At 40.5% G+C, this 20009-nt stretch overlaps 1 protein-coding gene across 2 annotated transcripts; it reads left to right on the top strand.

The window, feature by feature from the left end:
* The first annotated feature begins 12650 nt into the window (after positions 1-12650).
* Positions 12651-18749, top strand: LOC110847050 (homeotic protein caudal). Of its 2 annotated transcripts, none has more exons than XM_022093895.2 (4): positions 12651-14177; positions 14636-15110; positions 17581-17726; positions 17813-18749. In XM_022093895.2, the coding sequence occupies exons 1-4, from the start codon at positions 13434-13436 to the stop codon at positions 17966-17968; spliced, it is 1521 nt and encodes a 506-aa protein (XP_021949587.1). In that variant the 5' UTR covers positions 12651-13433; the 3' UTR covers positions 17969-18749. The 2 variants fall into 2 exon arrangements, with proteins under 2 accessions (XP_021949587.1, XP_035705838.1); XM_035849945.1 differs by having other exon boundaries at positions 12652-14177; positions 14636-15125.
* Positions 18750-20009: the final 1260 nt, after the last annotated feature.

Here is a 20009-nt window from a genome sequence, read left to right as displayed (position 1 = left end):
CCATGAGATGTATTTGCATTGAAGGCCAAAAACTGTTACATCGCCCATCCATCCATTCGTATCATTTAACCAAATATTCGTATCTATCCCAAAATCAAAGTCAAGAGTCAACTTCCGTCTTCCTCTTCCTCAGCTTATTTGACTCCTTGCTGGTTATCGCGACAGGAAAAACGTCTTAACAGGATTGTTTGAAGGATTCGTGGTTGGTGGTTGCGTGTGGTGAAGCGGTTTGGCATGTGCCCTTTATTCATTTCATTTCTCGTGTCGATTTAAGCGATATGCTCAAGATCTGTGAGACGACTTAACCGCAGAGAAGGTAAAACTGGGTCGTACTTATTTCCTAATTGGGGCCGTCCATAAGAAGCGTTTCATATTTTTGACTGGATTTAACTCGCCACATGCTGGTGATTCAGTTCTTACTCGGGAAATCCACCTCAAATTGGTCACGTTCTTCACAAATGATCCTTATAAAGTGTTGACAAGCTCAAGTTGTTGGAATGGAGAGATAAGAAAAGGATAGAGAATTCTGAAGAAATTGGGATCAATCGTACTCCCAGAAATTCGAAATCACCGAGATGATAGCAATATCTCTACAATTTCTGCAAAATTGAGACGCTCTTCTCAATGTCTCAGTTTTGGAATAGTGGTTTCTTGTGAAATTTGATAATGCTGTTGACCATCTGTTTAAAATGCAGCATCCTGATTTCATGATTTGATACTCATGTTATCTACTTGCCTCCGTTTCTTGTTGGGTTTAGGTTTAAGTGAGTCCTGAACTTTTTATTTATAGTTTTCCTAGAAAAACAAACAATTCTGTGTCTTGTGCCATACATCAAGACCAACTGTTTCAGTACACAGGATTGTTTGATGACAAAACGAAGAATGGCTGAGAATGAATGAACGACTTTGTAGGAAGAATGTCATGAAAATTGAATACGGTGCTATACATCTATTCCAGTTCAGACTCGAGGTATCTGAGACTGGAAGAAAATTATTATTTGGATTGATTTACGGATTTATTACATCATAAAATCCCGGATTTACCCACATTTTAGTACTCCTCAGCTCCACTTTGGGCTCAGAGAGATGCTAAATCAAAACGTTTTTTCCTTCATTTCCGCAAGTCAGGAGAGGACGAGGAAATGTTCAACTTTCTCTTTAATGCGTAAAAAGTAGTGACTTTCTCCGCACTGCCAAGTCCCCTCGTTTTCCATTAACGCCGTCACATCACATCAGAATGAGTGATAGTTTAGCAAAGCTCCTCCTCCATTTTAAATTAATTTGCATATTTACATCCGTTCCGCCTGCGACTCATACGCACATGTATCTGCAAATGACCCATTAATGTATCCACACGAGAGCGTATGTAATCCCACCACAAATTTCCACCAGCAACCCAATTAATTACACGCATTGTATACTTTTATTGAAGAACAAATAAAGCAACACCTCCATTTCTTTATTCACAGCCATGATTACTTTATGCATTTATAATCCGAAACAATCACCACCACCATCATGCACCAAGTCCGAGCACCCACACTTTATTAAGGTGTCATATAATAAGTAATAAGGCACTCATTTACTTATGGCACTGCTCACACTATTACTCGCCTAATAACTAAAGCTGAAACGAGTCTTGTCGCTTATTCCCATCATCATCATTGTCTTAACGGCACCACCATCTGAATTGAAATCACACAAATATCATGAATCTAACCACAACCAATAAAAATAAAATATATACAACTTTATTTACTTCTCAATTGCACATTATTAACAAAGTTTATCATCGCCCAGTGCGTATAAGCATTTAACTCTGCGGCATAGTCGCCTTCATATTAGTTAGTATAAGACTTGCTATATATGAGGTTGAGCCAAGTCTTATGAGGGGACTTGTACGGTCACTGCTGGGTTAATTTAGCCAATAAAAGTAAAGCCATAGCAGAGGTGAATGCGATTGATTGTAAATTGCTCATAAATCTGCTAGCTTGCCCTGATTCGTTCCTATTGCCTCGGATGCGTTGGTGCACTAACTGTACAAGGTGGTGGTTCGTTTAGAAGTTGTAAATCTATTAGCACTCTTCTTCTTCAACGCTTTAAAGTTTGAGTTCGGGTACAGTCTGTGCATCCTAGTGAGCGAGTTGACTTTTCCTGCTCGCCACTTACCAGTAATGTAAATGATTTTTGTCACCAAAACTTCTAATTTGCAGCTAATACAAAATGGATTGATTTCGTTTTGGTGGCAATAAATTCCTGAGTTTGTGCTTTACAATTTCCATTGGGCAAAAATTCCATAATAAATCTCAAAGAAAAGTATTGGACTGAAACATGTAAGTTATCATGTTTTCAGTCCAATACTTTTCGTTGAGATTTATTATGGAATTTTTGCCCAATGGAAATTGTAAAGCACAAACTCAGGAATTTATTGCCACCAAAACGAAATCAATCCATTTTGTATTAGCTGCAAATTAGAAGTTTTAGTCGGGATTGTTCTCCCTTTCTGGTTCGCGATGCCCCGTTTGGAGTTTGGGAACGGTCACTCTCAAAATCCAAAGCAACTTTTTACATGCAACTGCCTGCCTTGTTTACATGAAAATCAGCTGCTCTCTTCGCCCCGCCCCCCTCCATAGAAAAAAATCTCTCGGTACACAAGGAGACGCAACCGTCGTCTCTGTCTTTTAGTTATGAGATTTTTTAAACGTATATGCATTCTTAATGTCATCATCATCATCCTCCTATCATCATGCCATGCTAAATACCCTCATTACGCTTTATTGTGGGGGCGGACCAACCCAGAAATGGAGGAAATTTATGCTTTATGCAATAAATAAAATCCAGGTTAAGTGCGTTAAAGCCAAATTTTACTCTTTGTGAGCCTGGTGGGTGGGTGGATGGGTGGGTAGACTCATTTTTTCCCAGTCGCATCCGTTATGTTTTGCTATATTCGGGCAAGATGAAGATAAAGATGACGACGTAGAAGGAACAAACTAGTTTGATTTTATAGTCGTTTCGTAAGTTGACCGACCAACCAACCCTGTTCCTGCTTTGGACGAGGAAGAATAGGTAATGATGATGAAAAGGTGGAGTGTAGAATGGAGAAAACAAGATGGTTGTTACATATTTAGGTTGGCCATGTGTGAGATTCGGTGCCAAGAAGATGGCAAAAATATTGTCAAGAAACTAATTTAACGAGAAAAACAGGTTGAACTTTCTCCAATTTCGAAATGATTAAATCAATGTATTTATACAACAAAATTAGATACGTTATCCTGTAAAATTTCAAGTTCAACAAGTTTGAGTATACTTATTCAGCACTATAAGTCCACTTCCCTGCTTTTTCATCATTCTAATCTAAATAATTGTTTACCGATGAAGATGAAATCCAGGGAGAAGAGAGGACACTCCAGATCGTGAGATTTTAGCAGACCCAAGTTTTCCACTATTGGAACGAGTGCAACAATGTTGCATCTCTCTCCATCCGCTGCATGTTCTCCTGTGAACAAACTAAAGTACTAATGAAGGAGGTAATTGGCCCAAATAAATCTGGATTTATTGGTTGTGACGAAATGGACGTCGGCACGGCTTATGTGCTTGAGAACCTGGCTGCAGAGAGGTTGGGTTGTAAAGTGCCAAATTGCCTATAAACTGCCCTTCACTCGTCACAACAGAGCCTCGCCTTTTGTCCCCACAGCCCTCTGCTTACACTTGCAATTAGTACTCCGCCTGGGCTCTTGCTTGGACAGAGACGAGATCTGCTCTTTGTCCTTCCAACTTGAACTTGGTACTTGAAATCCGTTTATGATGTCCAATCCAAGCCCGTCATTAGCCTGATAATCTCGATTCTGCACTACATTCCAATTTTTTAGACAACATTTCAGCCTATTACGCTAACATTTTAGTCGCCATATTTTCTACCCTATTGGAATTTCGCTCCAAGTATTCGATATCATTTTTCAATAAAAACTTTGTCAAACTTTTAGTAACGGAATTTTTGGTAATTTCTTTCCACTCATATATTTCATATTAAGTTAAGCAACTTTTTATCTTTCAAAAATAAGACGAATTGGTCATAAAGTTGGACTAGTCGTTGGCACAAGGCATCTCTGGCTATCTGAACGGAACGACTTTTAAATATTATCGTTATATATCTCACATGTCACTCTTTGTTTGTTACGAGATAATGCATGCATGCCAAACTCCTTCCATTATTTATTACACACTCACACACACACTCCTCTCAGCATTACATAACATTCCCCCCTGTCCACCAAAGCAGTGTGGGGACGACAAAAAATGCATAAACGGCTGGATTGGGCAGACCACAAAAATCTGTACAAAATGCTGTTCTTGGTTGGCTTCAAAATGAAGACATTTCACTTCAAAAGGCGATGATGAACATGTCAAATTCTTCAAAATAGAGACATTCACAACAGAGCAGAGCCAAGTCCCATTTCCATTTCGAGAGCTATCAATTACACGTGGAGACCTATTAGATGCACAATATATCTTGACTGATGTGGATGTAAGCCTCAAAGCCATAATGGGATTATTGCCCTGTTTTTGTTCTCAGATATGCATAGATGGATACATGGATGGATGGATGGGCGAGGATTGTGTTGGATCGCATTATGCGAGGGACTTGGACGAGAAGAGCAATTAAAGTCATAAACGAACCAGTTTTCGTTCGAAATTTTAAAATTCTCTTTCTGTCCCTTCGCCTCTCCCTGTATAATAAATACTGTGTAACACTCACTCATCCACATGCATGCATCAAGAATGAAATGGTCTATAAGGCTGCACCAAAGGTCCCGATTATTATTGCCTCTTAACAAAATTCATTTCATTTTATTGCGTTTAAAGTCACGTTCTTGTAGGAGCAGCAGAGAATAATGGGCGCATCGCATTATCGTCAGCTTTGTCTATCCTCTTATCCACCACCACCACGACTGGACTCTAATATAGATATATGCTCACTATTCTTCTCTGGCTTCTGAAAAAGTTTCAAATATTTCGCACCTAAAATGTTTCACTTAAATGTGTTTTGGTTTATTGTACACCCGCAATAAAATCAACTTAAATCGATGTCACAGATAAGAATGGATGTGGATGAAGAGGTTGAGTGAGCTGTGCCCTTCTCGTCCTCCGTTTGCTCCCCTGGTGCAGCAGGTCTCATTCCTATTCTGCTTCTCAATAATAATAATATTATTATTATTATTATCTGCACATCCTACTCATTCGAAAGTAAGAAACTTGCTGCACAGCGATGGCCTCAGTATGCACAAAAAAATGAAATAAATCGTGATAAGATTGCATGGCGAATCTGGTCAGATCTCGAAATTGCCACAGTAGCGGATATGATTGCAACGTGACTAAAATTTCATAATTTTAAATGACGGGTTTCGAAATGAAATAGATCAAAAACATGTTTTCTTGTTGGTGAGGAGCCTTAAACAAAAACCGGATTGTCCAGTGCATCTCGTATTCATTTGCCCATCGAAGCTATTGTTGCCTCCTGACTGGGGCTCTTCTTTTGGTCGAAAGTCAGGAAAACATTGGAGGATTGTTGTCAAAGCAAAAAGCGCCGCCGCCGCGCCGACTTGACTTTCTGACTTCTGAGAGAGAGAGAGAGAACAGAACAGAACAACTCACTACTTAAGTTTTATTGCCCGATAATTTCCATCCCAATTGAATCCGGGACAAGGAGAGTGAGTGAGTCGAGTATTCCTCATTTTATTGGCCTTTCCTTATAAGTTGTAAAATCACATTCATATAATATTCAACCAAACCAAGAGTCGAGCTTAAGCCGAGGTCCTTTTCAATCCCCAGGTTTGTCTTCCTTTGGCCAGAAATGTAGGAAGAACAAGTCCAAAATCCAACTGTCACTTATTCGGACAAAGTCGAGAGAAATTTTTCAAAAATTTTCGAAAAACTTTAGTTCCGAGCATGTTTTAGTTTTTTGAAAGGCGATTTGATCCATGTTGTGATTAAGAAGCGCAGTTGGGGATGGAGTGAAAAGCTATTATTTGAGCGAGATTTGGTGATGACGGGGTACAAATGGTGTCCCGGTGGTTTTTTGGTCATAACACGACCGAAGGAGTCATCAATCCCTTTTCATACAATGGAGGATGACATGACGGACTACATGGAACCGAGCACTTGTTTGTCTTTCTTGTGTAATAATGTCGTAATTATGGGCTTTTTGTGAGAACTTGGCACACTCACTAATTTACATTAGCACACATTAGCGAGTGTATACTCAGAAAGCCTTAAAATGGAGAAAGTAAAACACGATTCAAAAATCACGACACAATTTCACCAGGCCTTCAGCTTAACTAATGCGAATTATTGGTTTTTGCATTTCTGAAAATAAATGATAAAATTACACACAATTTGCCAAAAAATTGATCTATTGCAATTTTCTGGTGCAATTAAAATTGAGATGTACATAGATACCGCTGTGGATGAGAATCGTATTAAAAACCGTTGTCGTCATCACCCTGATTTTACATACATCGCAATCATAACGTAGCACGATATTTTAGTATATAATTTTTGAACTGTCTCATCTCATCTTTTCCGTCGAGAGAAGGGAGAACAATGACGAGCAGTGTTTCCCTCAACTTTATTGCTTCACCCAAAATAAATAAGCAAACACACCCAAGGAAAGGCACCAACCTTTCCTTTCTCCCTTTGCTGCATATAAATAAGCGAATGGGTGTCGTACCGTATCAGAGAGGTCCGTGTCCTATGAGCAATTGACTCTTCAGACGAAATTGGTAATTGCTGTAAATCTCTTAATACCGAAACGAATGGAGGAGACGACTTAGGGTTTTATTTACCCAAAACAATTCATCTCTCGTCGTCGTCTCCTTTGCAGGATGGTCATTCCTTTTGTGTCCCTTACCTTACCAGTTCCCGTCAACACGCTACTTATCGACGGTGTGCTGGGTGGGTGCCTTCACACTTTGCTGTGAGAAGTGGCATCTCCCTTGTGAGGAGGACCAGACAGACTTTCGTCCGCGTGGATACACCCCCACCCGAATTTTGTGTTTATTACAGAGGTCTGAACCCCGAAACGTTAATGTTCAATTGGTGCTGCTGTGATGAACCCAAACAAGAAACCTCATCTCGGATTGGTGCATTCTTAATATTATTGTCATTGTCTTGTTCTTCTCCTTCTCTTCTTGCTGACCGTCTCGTCATAAAGTTGTAAAGGGAAAAGTATTAGTTTTGGACAACTTCGTCAACCCCAAATAATTTTATTGGTGTACTATTTATGACGGAGATGCAACAACATTGAGTCAGGTTAGGATTTTATTTTGTCATTTTATTGCACTCGTGTTGTAATCCTGTCAACGGCCAATTCACATTTATTGAGCAGGGATTATTGATCAAAACGGAAGTTTAAACTAATTTCCAAAATTTTTATTGTTGTCCAGCCATAAACCTGAGAGCCAAGGATAAGCAATAACACGGCCTGATACGGAGCACAGCGTATACATACATAGTTTCTGGGGAAAGGTAGATACATAAATGACTATACGAACCATGCAACAGAGCTACTAAGCACCTAATAAAAGCCCTTTTGTCATCCTGATCATGAACATAATTACATTGTAAATTACTGCATCCCTAAATAAATAAATCAATGATTTTTCCCAGTTGTAAACTCCAAATCTTTGACATCGTTGTGAATCTCAGTGCAAGTCGATGGGTGCATCCTTCCCAATCATGTAATGCATGTGCAATAGGGTACTAATGCTCCACTAATCATGAAGATAGTTCTGGTGACAGTGGGAAGAAAGAAGTGTCGTTATTTATTCATTTATGTATTTATTATTGGGTGACGTCCACATCCTCCCAGAAGTGGACAAGATCATTTCATGGGAAAATTGGGCGACACCAGATTCCGTGGATGACTTTACAATTCTTGGGAAATGTCTTAATTTTTGCACTCATCGTTATCATCAAGGAGACGAAGTGAAAAGAAATGAGTTTGCTTTCTACAGATTAATATGTTTTCTTCTTATTGTGTTGGCAATCACAGAGTTTGAAACTTATCCACGAGAACAATTAATGTCCACTTTTTGGTCTAATTATGTGGTCATTAAGAGGAGAACCATTACCACATAGTTTTGATACATAGTTTTAAGGTTACTTGGACTTTCGTGACCCTTGGCCTCCTCCTCTTTAGGCGGACCATTTCCATTTTATAACTCATAATTACACTTAATCACTCTCACCTCCTCCACCTGCATAAGACGCTAAGGTAAGCGAGCAAATCGTGTCAAATCTACACACCACGAACGAACGAACGACCACCAGACCAGCGCTTTTTTGGGAATGGCCAATAAAACGACGCATACATAATTCAATTCATAATTTTCCCAGCTAATACTTTTTGGCTCACTTTGTGCCCAGGAGAATGAAAGTATTCGCTGCATGGTAACGCTCCCAGGCAGGTTTAAAAGTTAGCCCATTCGTGACGTGAGGTTGATCCCACGTCCTAATGCTCCGATTGAACACCGATTGTACAAATGATTACACAACGCATAAAACAAGGCAAATAATGCTCTTGCCTTCCCCAAGCAGTGGTTCGTTCGTGTGGATTCTCTAAATATCTATGATTGCACTGCTCACGTCGCACTGCACTGACCAAATTGTTGTATTTTGTCCCTGCTAATTCTTTAGATTGGATCGACGTATCTATCCATCCAACCGTTGGCTTGATCCAGCACTCGCCGTCACATATTCCATGCATTGTTGTGAGAATAATACGAAATGGAGTGGTTCTGGGCTTAAGCAGATTACCACACGACGATGGCAATTGATTCGGCCTCGTTTGATGTGCGTGTGTGCAAGATAAGAAGGGTTCTTGTTTCGTGGATAATATGGTTGGATTGGATGGATGTCGATGTCGATAGAGTGCTCCTGCTACGTATTTACATATTACCTCAGGAGCCATTTGTGCATTTTTCTTCCAAACTTGCAGACTATTTACGAGTAGTAGTCGAAAGCTTATTGATAACTTTTCATGCCTGACACGTAACATTCCCTTCACATCCCAGGCCAAACTCTGCAATTTACAACAGAGCTTCCAAAAATATCTAATGACTGCATGTTTCATTTTTTTTCATACGGCATGAAGTGAAAAATGGAGCTAGAAACCAGTTGGACTTGACTCGACGAGAGAGTCGGCGTCATTGGTCAAGAGATCAGATTAGGTGGCGTAGTGTTGCATGCAAATTGCACATTTACAAAAAGAGCTATAGGCTTATTAGTCACGAACCAAACCAATCAATTTGCATTTTTAGTCGGTCGTGATTTCTGAGGGGATGAGATGGATGGTAACGAGACGAGGCATTCTTCTCGCCAAAGTACTAACTTTTTGGGCATAATTACATATTGTTTGTACATAATGGACATCACATCACACTTTTATGTAGGCAATGCTCCCACCGTAATTAGCCGTCGGTGGTGGTGCCAGCTCCAGGTTCATAACTAACACTTGGTTGTGGTGCGATTGTGAGACTCATTAAGGAAATTCTATTCGAATGAAATTTCACAAGTTTGAGGAGTAGTGCGCACAATTAGTCGATGTAGTTTGGCTCAGAATCTTCCTTTGTTCTGAAATAGCACGTTTTCCTCTTCTTTAATAGCTTCAGGGGAAGAATGAGACGTTGTTGTGGATCTTTTGCTTATTTTAATTACACCACGACATACATAATACGTAATGGTTTCGAGATAATGAAGCAATCATCTCCTGGATATACGTACAAATAATGAGGCAATAATGCCATTCACTTTGCACAAGTAAATCCTCACTCGAGAAATCAAAGAATCCGATTCGTTGATGGACAATACCGAAGTATAGTTTATGTCCGTGTACACATGTACATATTTAGTACATTATTTGTACAAATAGTTCTGTATATGTACCACATCGTCCAGGTGGTGGTGGTCGTGTTTTTCTTTGTATTTGTTGTGATGTAATAACTAAATGAATTTCTCTTCAAATAAAATAAATGCTGACATTGAATTCATCCTATTAATCTGTGTAATAATTTATTGACACGTTATAAATTCCAGTTTTATGACTCTTTCGAAATAAATTCATAAACGCGTATGCGATGAGCAAATTAAACCGTAGGCACAGATTTAATGCTTGGCGATATTTTGAACGGACAAGTTCAAGTTCATTATTACTTGCACTGCTCGAGCTGTAATAATAATAATAATTACCGTTTTGTTTAAGTAAAATGCATACAAAAATATGTAGCAGTTCCATTTTTAGAAGTTTCCACTTTTAAAAGTTTCTTTAGATTGGTGTGAATCACGTCTCGAGGGCCAATTACTTTAGTGTATGTACAAATTCGAATATTACGACATGTGCATCCCCATAATTTTTAACCCTAAAAATAAAATGTGTTACTTTTGCTCAATAAGCATGAAATAAATAAGGAAATTCCACACGTTGCATATCTACATCTCGAATGAATATATATTTAACTACATATTTATCATCGATGGGTCATCATTTCTCAATTATTTTATAGAAACGCGTGCTAAAGTTGTAACACAAAAATAGAATTATGTTCAAATCACGAAATTTCATGCATAACAAATCACAAATTTTCTAAATAAAGGAATTCCATCCTGGTTTTGAAATCGTCACTTCGATTGACGGGGTTACTTGCGAAAACCTAAATCTTTCACTCTTAGACACCTCCATTCATTCATTATTATCACCAGAAAACAGTGGGACTTGCACCTACACAAGTGAACAAATCTTATTATATCAGATCGTTAGTGTCGAACAAATTGAGTCAATTTAAATTTTTTGGGGGGAAGGAAGGATTGCGAGCAAACCAGTCGGGTGCTGTTCTTCTGTGTGCATGTATAAACTTGCATTTGTTTATGATTATTGCAGGGCCTATAAAATTCAGTTGTATACTCTTACACATACACATTCGTACGTACACAAACCGCACCTACTCCGGCTTCCCTCCACACGCAGGAGCCCTTATTTGCTCAGCCAGAACCATTTCCATACGCCTCACTTTATGTACTTATTGCAATAATAAAGTTAAATTGTCAATTAGCATCATCATAATCATCGCCATTTATATATTTACCAGCCAAAAAGTCTCTGGTTAATCTCGGGATGCATACATAGTATCGCTCTTGGCGTGTGCCATTATTATTACGCCATTATTTAGGAGTATTAAATAGATTCACCCATGATCTAATGATCCAAATGTCAATAAAATAACTGGCTGCGTTTTTAATTAGGAAGCGTTGACTTAATTTTAGAGTTATCATCGCTAATTATTGTAAATACGTGGTTATGTGTTACGGAAAAAGTTTATAATTACGTAGTAAATTGATCTGACTGATGCTGCCAAAATTGCTAAGTAAATTGCGGAACGTTGAGAAGATGATGATCACGCTCCCATGAGATCGTTGTTGTTGTGTTGTCACATAATCTCATTTCTGACAATCTGACGGATTCCCCCAAAGCTTAAAAATTACAGCCTTCTCAGTCTCGTGGATGGATCGATAAGCATAAAAAAGAAAGAGAGTGCAACATTGTACTTTTTTTATTACGTGTGCAATCTGCACAAACAAATCTATCCTGGATACCATAATATCCCACATTTTAATATCCCTACTTCCGTAATTGGCACAACTTTGAAAAATAATTCCCAAAATAATATAAAGCTCGTAATGGGTGTAAATTTCACAAGGTTTTATTAATTACGAATAAAACACTAATTACACTTTACCATTATGATTATTGCCACCTTTATAACGCGATCCCCATCCGATAAGTGGATGTACGACTTGGCTGCCAAAGCAATTATAAAGATAAGGCCAACGCAGGGAGAAAGATGTGCAAGACATAATAACACTTTTCCAATTAGCTCTAATTCTTGTGTTTTGCCAACCAATTAAGACATTGTTAATATTCATATTGTTGGGAATAAGTAGAAAAAGGTTTTGATAAATAAAAACTTTATATTTATTTAAAATCATCATCTCCCCACGAAACGAGGTGTCCATAAAGAGGATAATTTTTTTTGCGAAATGCACGCTCGCAGAACAGCAACGAAGCGGAACTCTTCTCAAGGCTACGCGAAATGAGGGAAAGTGCACGAGGAAAATGCGAGGAGTTAAGAGAAGCGGTTTTGCCGACGACGAAGGGCGGATTTTCCCCAGGGGGTTCAACGATTGAGCTCATAATAGGAGGGTTTAGGTGGAGTTTGGCCGTAGTCACGCCTATCCACGGCTCTTGGCAACTATAATCCAACTGCTCCTCGGCTAAATTGTACGTGCACCCCTCTTGTCCTTATCTCACGTAGCGCTCCTGCTCCTGCTGCTGGGCTCACATATCATATTTTATTCTATTTTATGGCGCTTCGCAGTACTGCGCGATGATGTGTGTGGTGTATGCATGATGGTCATCAGCGTCATGATCACCTCACGTAATAATACAGATATTCATGTGCAATGGATGCTTTGCTTTGCTTGGTGTGGGTAATTGTTGGCAGAATTGGTCTCATTTTGCGTAGTGTGTTTCATTATTAAAGGCGTCCGTTCCCAGTCGAAGCAGCATTTGTGGTCTCTTCATTGGAGCGAGCAGTGTGCGAGCGGAGAAAGTTGAGGAAAGCCTTATAACTCCCCAAAGTTCCATCACTCTGGTGAAAACTCGTCCCAATCTCCCACTTTGTCCGGATAAAAGGTTTTTACAGCTGGCTAAAAGGATTTTAGGACATTTTCACAGATAGGAAGGAGGAGGAGGTGACCCTGCCCAGGTTGCTGCTTTCGAGAGCAACAGGACTCTGGGAGTGTTAAGGGATAGAGGAGAAGAAGGGTCCTTTGATAACTGGCATGTAAGAGGGTTGGAGGACGACACCGAAGCAGTGACTGTGTATCTGGATGGATATCTGTATCATCCCATGGTCGGTCCACTTTAAAGGATTACTAGCACCACTCTGATTCCGTTCGCTGATTCTTCTCATGCTGCTGCCGGAATACAATGAGTTCATCCACAGATAAGACTGCGAGTCGCTCAGGTTCAAGCCACAGTCTGCCTTTGATCGTTACACCAGTAACACTCGCAGCAAAGTAGTGTTGAGGAAATAATATCACAATTATTATTCCTCCTCGTCACCACTGAACTTAAGTACCGACATTCAGCCCAGATTCTCAAGCAGCAGCAGTACGGACAAAATTATTCCATAGTCAAGCAGTAATTACGTTCCGCAGTTTTTGTGAGTTTGTGATTTAATTGCAAAGTGATTTAAGTTGGTGTTTCTCATCCGAATTGCCCCTGCTCGCACCTAATTTCTTGGGAAATATACTATTAATTTGGGGAGAACGGATAAAGAAAGTTGACCTGTGGCCTGGTTTCTTGTCCAACGTGTGTTATGACCTTGCCTGTGCCTAGAACTCATCCAGATCACAATATGGTGTCCTCTTATAACCCCTCAACATTCGCAATGTTTGCCGGAACTGGTCGCGGTCCATACCACCCCCACCACCACCACTCTCCTCCAGGCGCTCAGAGTGGTTACTTTGCCCCCGCCACGGCTGCCGCGTACACTGCGTATGGTCACCCCCACCACCAAGCTTCCAACCCAAGCACGACGTCCCCCTTGGCCGGAATGGGGCTCAGTTTCGGCCACGTCCCTTCCACTCAGTTTTCCCCACCGGGAGCGGATTGCAGCCATCCTGGGGGTGGGCCAGCCGTGAATGGTTATCCACACCCCCACCAGTTCAATTCCAGTGCCGTGATGGCTAGCGACTCGTGGGCCCATCAGAGCTACAATAGTGCCTGTCTCGCTAGGGGTGCGGCTGCTGCGTCCTTTGGCTACGACGAGTGGGGGAGTCACCATCACGTGGGGATGGTAAATCCACACACTGGTCACACCCACCCCCACCACCATCCGTCCTTCTACCACCATGCACAACCCTCCCCACCCTCCTCAACCCCGTCCCCACATAATGCCCAAGGGCACCTCAGCATTAGTGCCGTCACCTCGAACAATAATGTCAGCACGACGCCTCAATCTCCAAATAATAATAACTATCCCAACAACAACAACAACGTCTCGTCGAATGGGAGTCCATCATTCAAAACGGAGTTTGGGCCGTGTTCGGGAGGAAATCAGGTGAGTTTGGGAAAATAAGTATAACTTTCTCCCCGAAAAGAGAGACAACTTTGCTTATGACCACATACCACAAATAATCAGACCACATCTTTCACCGTCTGTCCATCCCTAATCCGTGGGGAGCAGATGAGCAAAACTCTCTCTCACTCAACTATTGCGTCTTCTCGACTTGTTTGTTTCGATCGTGATTTCTCTCTCTTTTGTGGTTTCGGCCTTTGCCATCTCCCGATATTTCACACCACATTCTACTTTCCACCCTTGCTTGGGCTGGGAAAAAGTAATTTATTGAGGCGCTCTCTCACTTCTGCTGCATTGGGAGACCACACCAAATTCTACTTTCCTCTCTCTCTGATTTTCATTACAAAAGAGATTTATCATGCCATCCAATTCTCCACGATTTATGTTTTTTCCTCCTTCCCAACTTTCTCTGACGTGACGTTTCTCTTCTGTTGATGCAGGAACCTCAACTGCAGCAAGACCTGTCCTCAACGCAGGGCGGCGGCGGTGGTGGCGTGGCTGTCAACCCCACCAACACACCCCACTCACCCGATTCCGGGATGGCAATTTCCGACGGCGTGTCCTCCTCTGGCTCACCCGCCACTGCGAATAACGGCGGGTTGTATGGAACCGGTGGGGGTGGGGGTCATGGGGGTGGTGGACCGGTGCAGTGTTTGGGAGGTCCGGCTTCTTCCGGAGCGGGGTCGTCGGCCTCAATGTCCTCCTCGGCCTCGTCCACGGGGGAACTTCACCTCAATCCGCACCAGCAAGGATCTCATCAATACAATCTCACCCACGTGGCGGCGCAACACCACACCCACATGTCCAGTCCTCTCCTCAACGTGCGACCCACGCAGGCCAGGAGTCCGTACGAGTGGATGAAAAAACCAGCCTACTCATCCGTCCCCACGTCCTCCTCATCTTCCTCCAACAACGGTAAGTTCGAATTATGTAAGTACACGGAAAGTCTTTTTACTTCATTCCAAAACAAGTCCTCCCTCCTGCAAAATTATTGGCGCAACAACGGGCGATTCATATTTTCACAGATTTATCCCCCTTTACAAATTCCACGCTGAATTAAACCAACATTGTGAAACGTTGCTCTAGTACAAACAGATATTTGAGGAATTACGTACAAAATAGTTTATCTCATCATCCTCATCATCATCCTTTGTAGGCAAATATTGCACGGCATTACATCACGTAACAAATATTGTTTAATTCAGAAAAATTGGAGCTTTAGCCATCCCGAGTTGATTGTTAGTGGTGGTGGTGGATGGGATATGAGTGGTGGATAAGCTCCGTTGGATGAGGATAATTCAGCTTAACCTTATCATTTCCATTTGACAGAGCCGCTTATTCCTTTCAACTTTATGAAATCATCATTATGCTTGCACAATCCGCCACTTGATTAAGTCAACAAAATATCAGGCAGAACGGAATAAATAATAAATAAATCTGGTCAACCCAATGGTGGTGGGTGCCAAAAATATGACCCCCTTGAGGACCAGTGCAGTTCATTCATACTGTCGGGTTGGGGACTCAACATCTGCGCGTAATTAATACTAGTCTCCTGCGGTTTAAACTCTTTTTTTTCGGGGAATGAGTCACGGGCAGAGTGGTCAAATTCTTTAACTTTCCTGAATACCTCGGATGTGTGTGTACCTTGATAATCCTGTTGTTTCCTTAATTCCTATCTGCATAAGCATTTAATGCCACCCTGGAAGGAATCCAGACCACATTTCTCCAGACTGCTTGGCATTGTAAAAAAGCTCTTCAAAAAATTGTCCTCTCTCCTTAAAACAGAAATGCTAACCCTTTTTTACCTACATCAGTGCGGAGTGGACAATGGGAAAGTACGAGGGTGTGAGGGGTACATAACAGATGAGGTATTTATTCTCTTGAAGCCTACACCGCCCCTTTTCATTTCATGTGTTGTAGTCCTTCGGTGGTATGCAACTTCATGGTGCCAAAGGTTTCGTGGCTCACAAGTGTTCACTCGTTTTTTGTGTAAAAAACCGACAAAAGGAACCCATGCTGATTTCAAGTGACAATAAAACGTCACAATAAACATTTTTCTTCCACTTTGAAGCTACCGAAGTCCAAACGGATGTTGGACTGTAGGACAAGTCGATAGGTTAATAATAAATTTGTAAAAAAAGAGTTTTCTTTTCTCAACACCGTAAATTTAAATTAGAAGTAACAGACAATTTTAAATCCCTCCTAAAACTGGTTTAATTTTTGCTGAGAAGTTCTAATCTCAAATTAAAATTCCTTACATGTTCATGTAGTTGTCAAGAGTTGAATCGAGTCCAACCTTAAAGTCACCGTTTATGACGCTGACATGGATATCTTCATCATTTGCTATATATGGATCACGCGTTATTTTTGTAATAGATCCGTTAACTTTGACTCCAATTTTCGGCTTCTTTTTGCCTTCCTTAAAAGGGAGGATAAGCTCAGTTACGAGACGCTGGGTGGAAAAAGGGTCACTTCTTCTCCACTCTCTGTCTGAATGAAGTTGACTTTTAGAAAGGAAAGCTTTTAGCAAGTTTTCAAAAGAAGAATGCACAGGGCCGGGTTTGTTGTACTTGGAGGAGCGGCAGGATTCGAGAGGAGTTGGTTAGTTTTTGGTGGTGACAAGTGTCGATCCATGTTCGAAAACAGACCTTTTTCTCTTTTCGGCCTAACCGTCCGTTTAATAAGTTGAGCCTCTCGTGCCCTGTGTCAAAACAGGAAAACATTGTTGTTTCCTCGAGTTGATAAAGTAAGTGGCTGCCAAAAGTCAAGAATCAGTCAAGGGTTCGTTTTTGGAATTTTGATGGCATTTTCATATCCATTTCTTCCCCGTCAAATTTTGGAGAAAGACACATCATTCCTTTACATACATATGTGTAAAATCCGTGATTAAACTTGAATTTTAATTCCATTTAATCGTCCACCCAGGAAAGATTGATGTATTCCCTGTACCGCTAATCGCATGTGCATAGCTTATTTATTTCCAATACAGCACAGGTTGAGCATGAGCATCATACGTTGTGGATAAGGATAAGCTGCTTTTTAGATAAGCTCGATTTTAATATTATCAGCGCGGTTAAACGCATCTACTGAGGAATGAAGATATCCAAATCCGCACTAAATCCTTCAATACTACCGAAAAAGAAATGTCGGCATCATCAATGTGTTTAATAGGACTGGTCCGTGATGGCAACATAATTTATGCGATGTGATGTCTTCTCAGGTCATCTCATTGCATCATCCGCCGCACTCATTTCCATGAAAAACAACTTGCCTATTGTGACGATTGTCTGCACGTTGTTGACGCCACAATTCAATCCCCTCCTGACCAATTAATCCCCTCAATCCCAATTAATAACTAATCTCAACATTTCTTTCTATTGTTTAGCAAAAACAAGAACAAAGGACAAGTACCGCGTCGTCTACTCGGACACGCAGAGGTTAGAGCTCGAGAAGGAATTTCACTACAGTCGCTACATCACGATTAGGAGAAAGTCCGAGCTGGCCGTGAACCTTGGCTTATCCGAGCGACAGGTAATTATTTACATCAATTTGTTGTCTTCCCATTGTTCCATTGTTCAAGATATATACTAAAAATTTCAATTTTTGTATATTCCCAGGTGAAAATTTGGTTTCAAAATCGTCGCGCCAAGGAGCGTAAGATCCACCGGAAGCGAGAAGAGATGATGGGTCGTGACAAATTAGCGAATATGGTCCACATGCAAATGCCAGGTATGGGCAACTCCATGTGCAACCAAACCATCCCGTTGATGTAAATTAAACTCTTTAGGTATTACTACTTAAACTAATTAATTGCTATTCATTAGTCCCACAAATTACCCAGACACAATTACTAAAACTATATTGTTCTCCCACCACCACCACCAGTACTATATTATTATAAGTAATAACATTTATAGTCATTTTACTCACCACTAAAAAATAGTAACTGCATAGCGTGTACTACTACTAATCCAGCATCCAATCCAATCCATACAAAGGTACAATACAACGTCCATCATCATCAATTTACTTATTGTTACTTACTACTCAATAATCGACAGCGTACACATTGTAAACTTTTTAGTGTAGAATCATTCTGTAAAAACACAATGTACAGTGTACAACTAAGCCGATGGTATATGTGTAATAAATGAGTTTAGGACTACACGTAGGTCATAATAAGAATAGCATAATTTCATAGGGTATCCACCGACCGGGCAGGATAGATAGATTTGTAGGCAATATTACCTTACTGATGATGATTCCGATGTGAAATACGAGTCTACTTTATGTCTGCATGCATTCCATCCTCCTAATAAGCAAAAGTACTTAATTACTGTAAAAACTAATCATGATAATGTACATCCTAAGGAAAGTTCTTAGGATATAGTTAATCTACTACAACCCCGAGTTTATTTGCCCGTTTTTTTTACTATGTAACAGGTCGTGTACTTAACTACTTAGTTTAATTAAATAGACGTTAATCCACAAGTTTATTTTGTTTTACTCCTTATTTTACAACTAGAATAATACAAAATTCCATTAATGACTCGACATTTGCAGTGCATTACGTGTTTTATCATTTTCATCATTTGTCGCACCTTGCCCCGAATCGCGTAACGGTTTTATTGCATTATTCCATTACGACAAGTACATACATGCAATGGATAATATGTGCATCATCTACAGTAATATGGACCACAGTGGTGATTATTATTCAAATTATTTTCAACCTGAATTAACGAAAACTAAAATCAGGCCAAAATTTCATCTCATTCTCTTCATCTTTCTTTAGCACTCATTCTTTCATCCCTGTGGCTTTTTAGTTTCTGGTTTTCCTCACTGTTGTACTTTTAGTTAGTACTTTGCATAGTGTGGTTTTGTGTCCCTGTATGACTTCACTTTCCGCGTGTGTACTAAATACGTATCTAGCTGGCCTTCATTCCTTTAACTCGCTCGCTTCCATTTTGTTGTTGGGTGAAGTGGACGGTCGACAACGGCTTGGACGACGACGACGACGATGACGACGAGTGATGGTGGTGGTGGTTTTATTGCCTATAACCAGACCAGAACTATACCACTGCGATGGGCGCCTAGAACTGCGATACTTTTCTGCTAGAAGAGCACATAGTTTGTGTATTGTTTAGCGGAAAGAGTGTGTGTGCCTCTCGAATCGTTTCTTTCCCTCTTTCATCCTCTCTCTGTTTCTAATCAGAAATCTAAGGAAACCAACAAAAAACCTGTTTATTCCCTTTTGGTTTGTTTCGGTTATTGGTCTCTGAAATGGCTCTTCTCCATCCACTTTATGATTATATTTGGGCACGACAAAAGCCTCTAAACAGCTTGTAAATGGGGTAGTTAAACTTAACATCTCACTACGAGACTATAACAGCGCTACTAAAGGGAACCCAACGCAGAGCATTATTCCCTTCATCTCCTCAGAAACAACAACAACACAACAATGCCAAAACTTGTCCAAGAAGAACGAGAAGAGGGATCCGCCGTTCAAACAACTTTTTCAAAATACATAATATTTTGACCAAATGAGACAACAGACTTTCCATCCTCTTGATTTACTTATTTCACTCACAACACGACAGTCTCAAAGAAGTCGGACAAAAAAGGGGAGGCAAAATCTGGACTAAACTGATTTTTAAGGTGGAGAGAAGGAGATAGGTAAAAGAAACATTTTGGAACCAAGTGGTACAAAATGAGACTAAAAGGGTTGCGTAATGAATGAATCGTTGTTAGCACATGTGTATGCACATCACATATTTTGTCCACATATGTAAATATGCACAATGGATGATTGAT

This window comes from Folsomia candida, unplaced genomic scaffold (assembly GCF_002217175.1).
Source record: "Folsomia candida strain VU population unplaced genomic scaffold, ASM221717v1 Fcan01_Sc003, whole genome shotgun sequence".
NCBI classification, from domain to species: domain Eukaryota; kingdom Metazoa; phylum Arthropoda; class Collembola; order Entomobryomorpha; family Isotomidae; genus Folsomia; species Folsomia candida.
This window is presented reverse-complemented; position numbering and strand designations above follow the sequence as displayed.

What these genes read in the sequence shown, in the direction of transcription:
- LOC110847050 (XM_035849945.1), top strand. Translation starts at nt 13,434, where the DNA reads ATGACCTTGCCTGTGCCTAGAACTCATCCAGATCACAATATGGTGTCC. An exon ending in CGTGTTCGGGAGGAAATCAG is followed by an intron (nt 14,178 to 14,635) that starts GTGAGTTTGGGA and finishes CTGTTGATGCAG; the next exon opens with GAACCTCAACTGCAGCAAGA. An exon ending in CAACGGTAAGTTCGAATTAT is followed by an intron (nt 15,126 to 17,580) that starts GTAAGTACACGG and finishes TCTATTGTTTAG; the next exon opens with CAAAAACAAGAACAAAGGAC.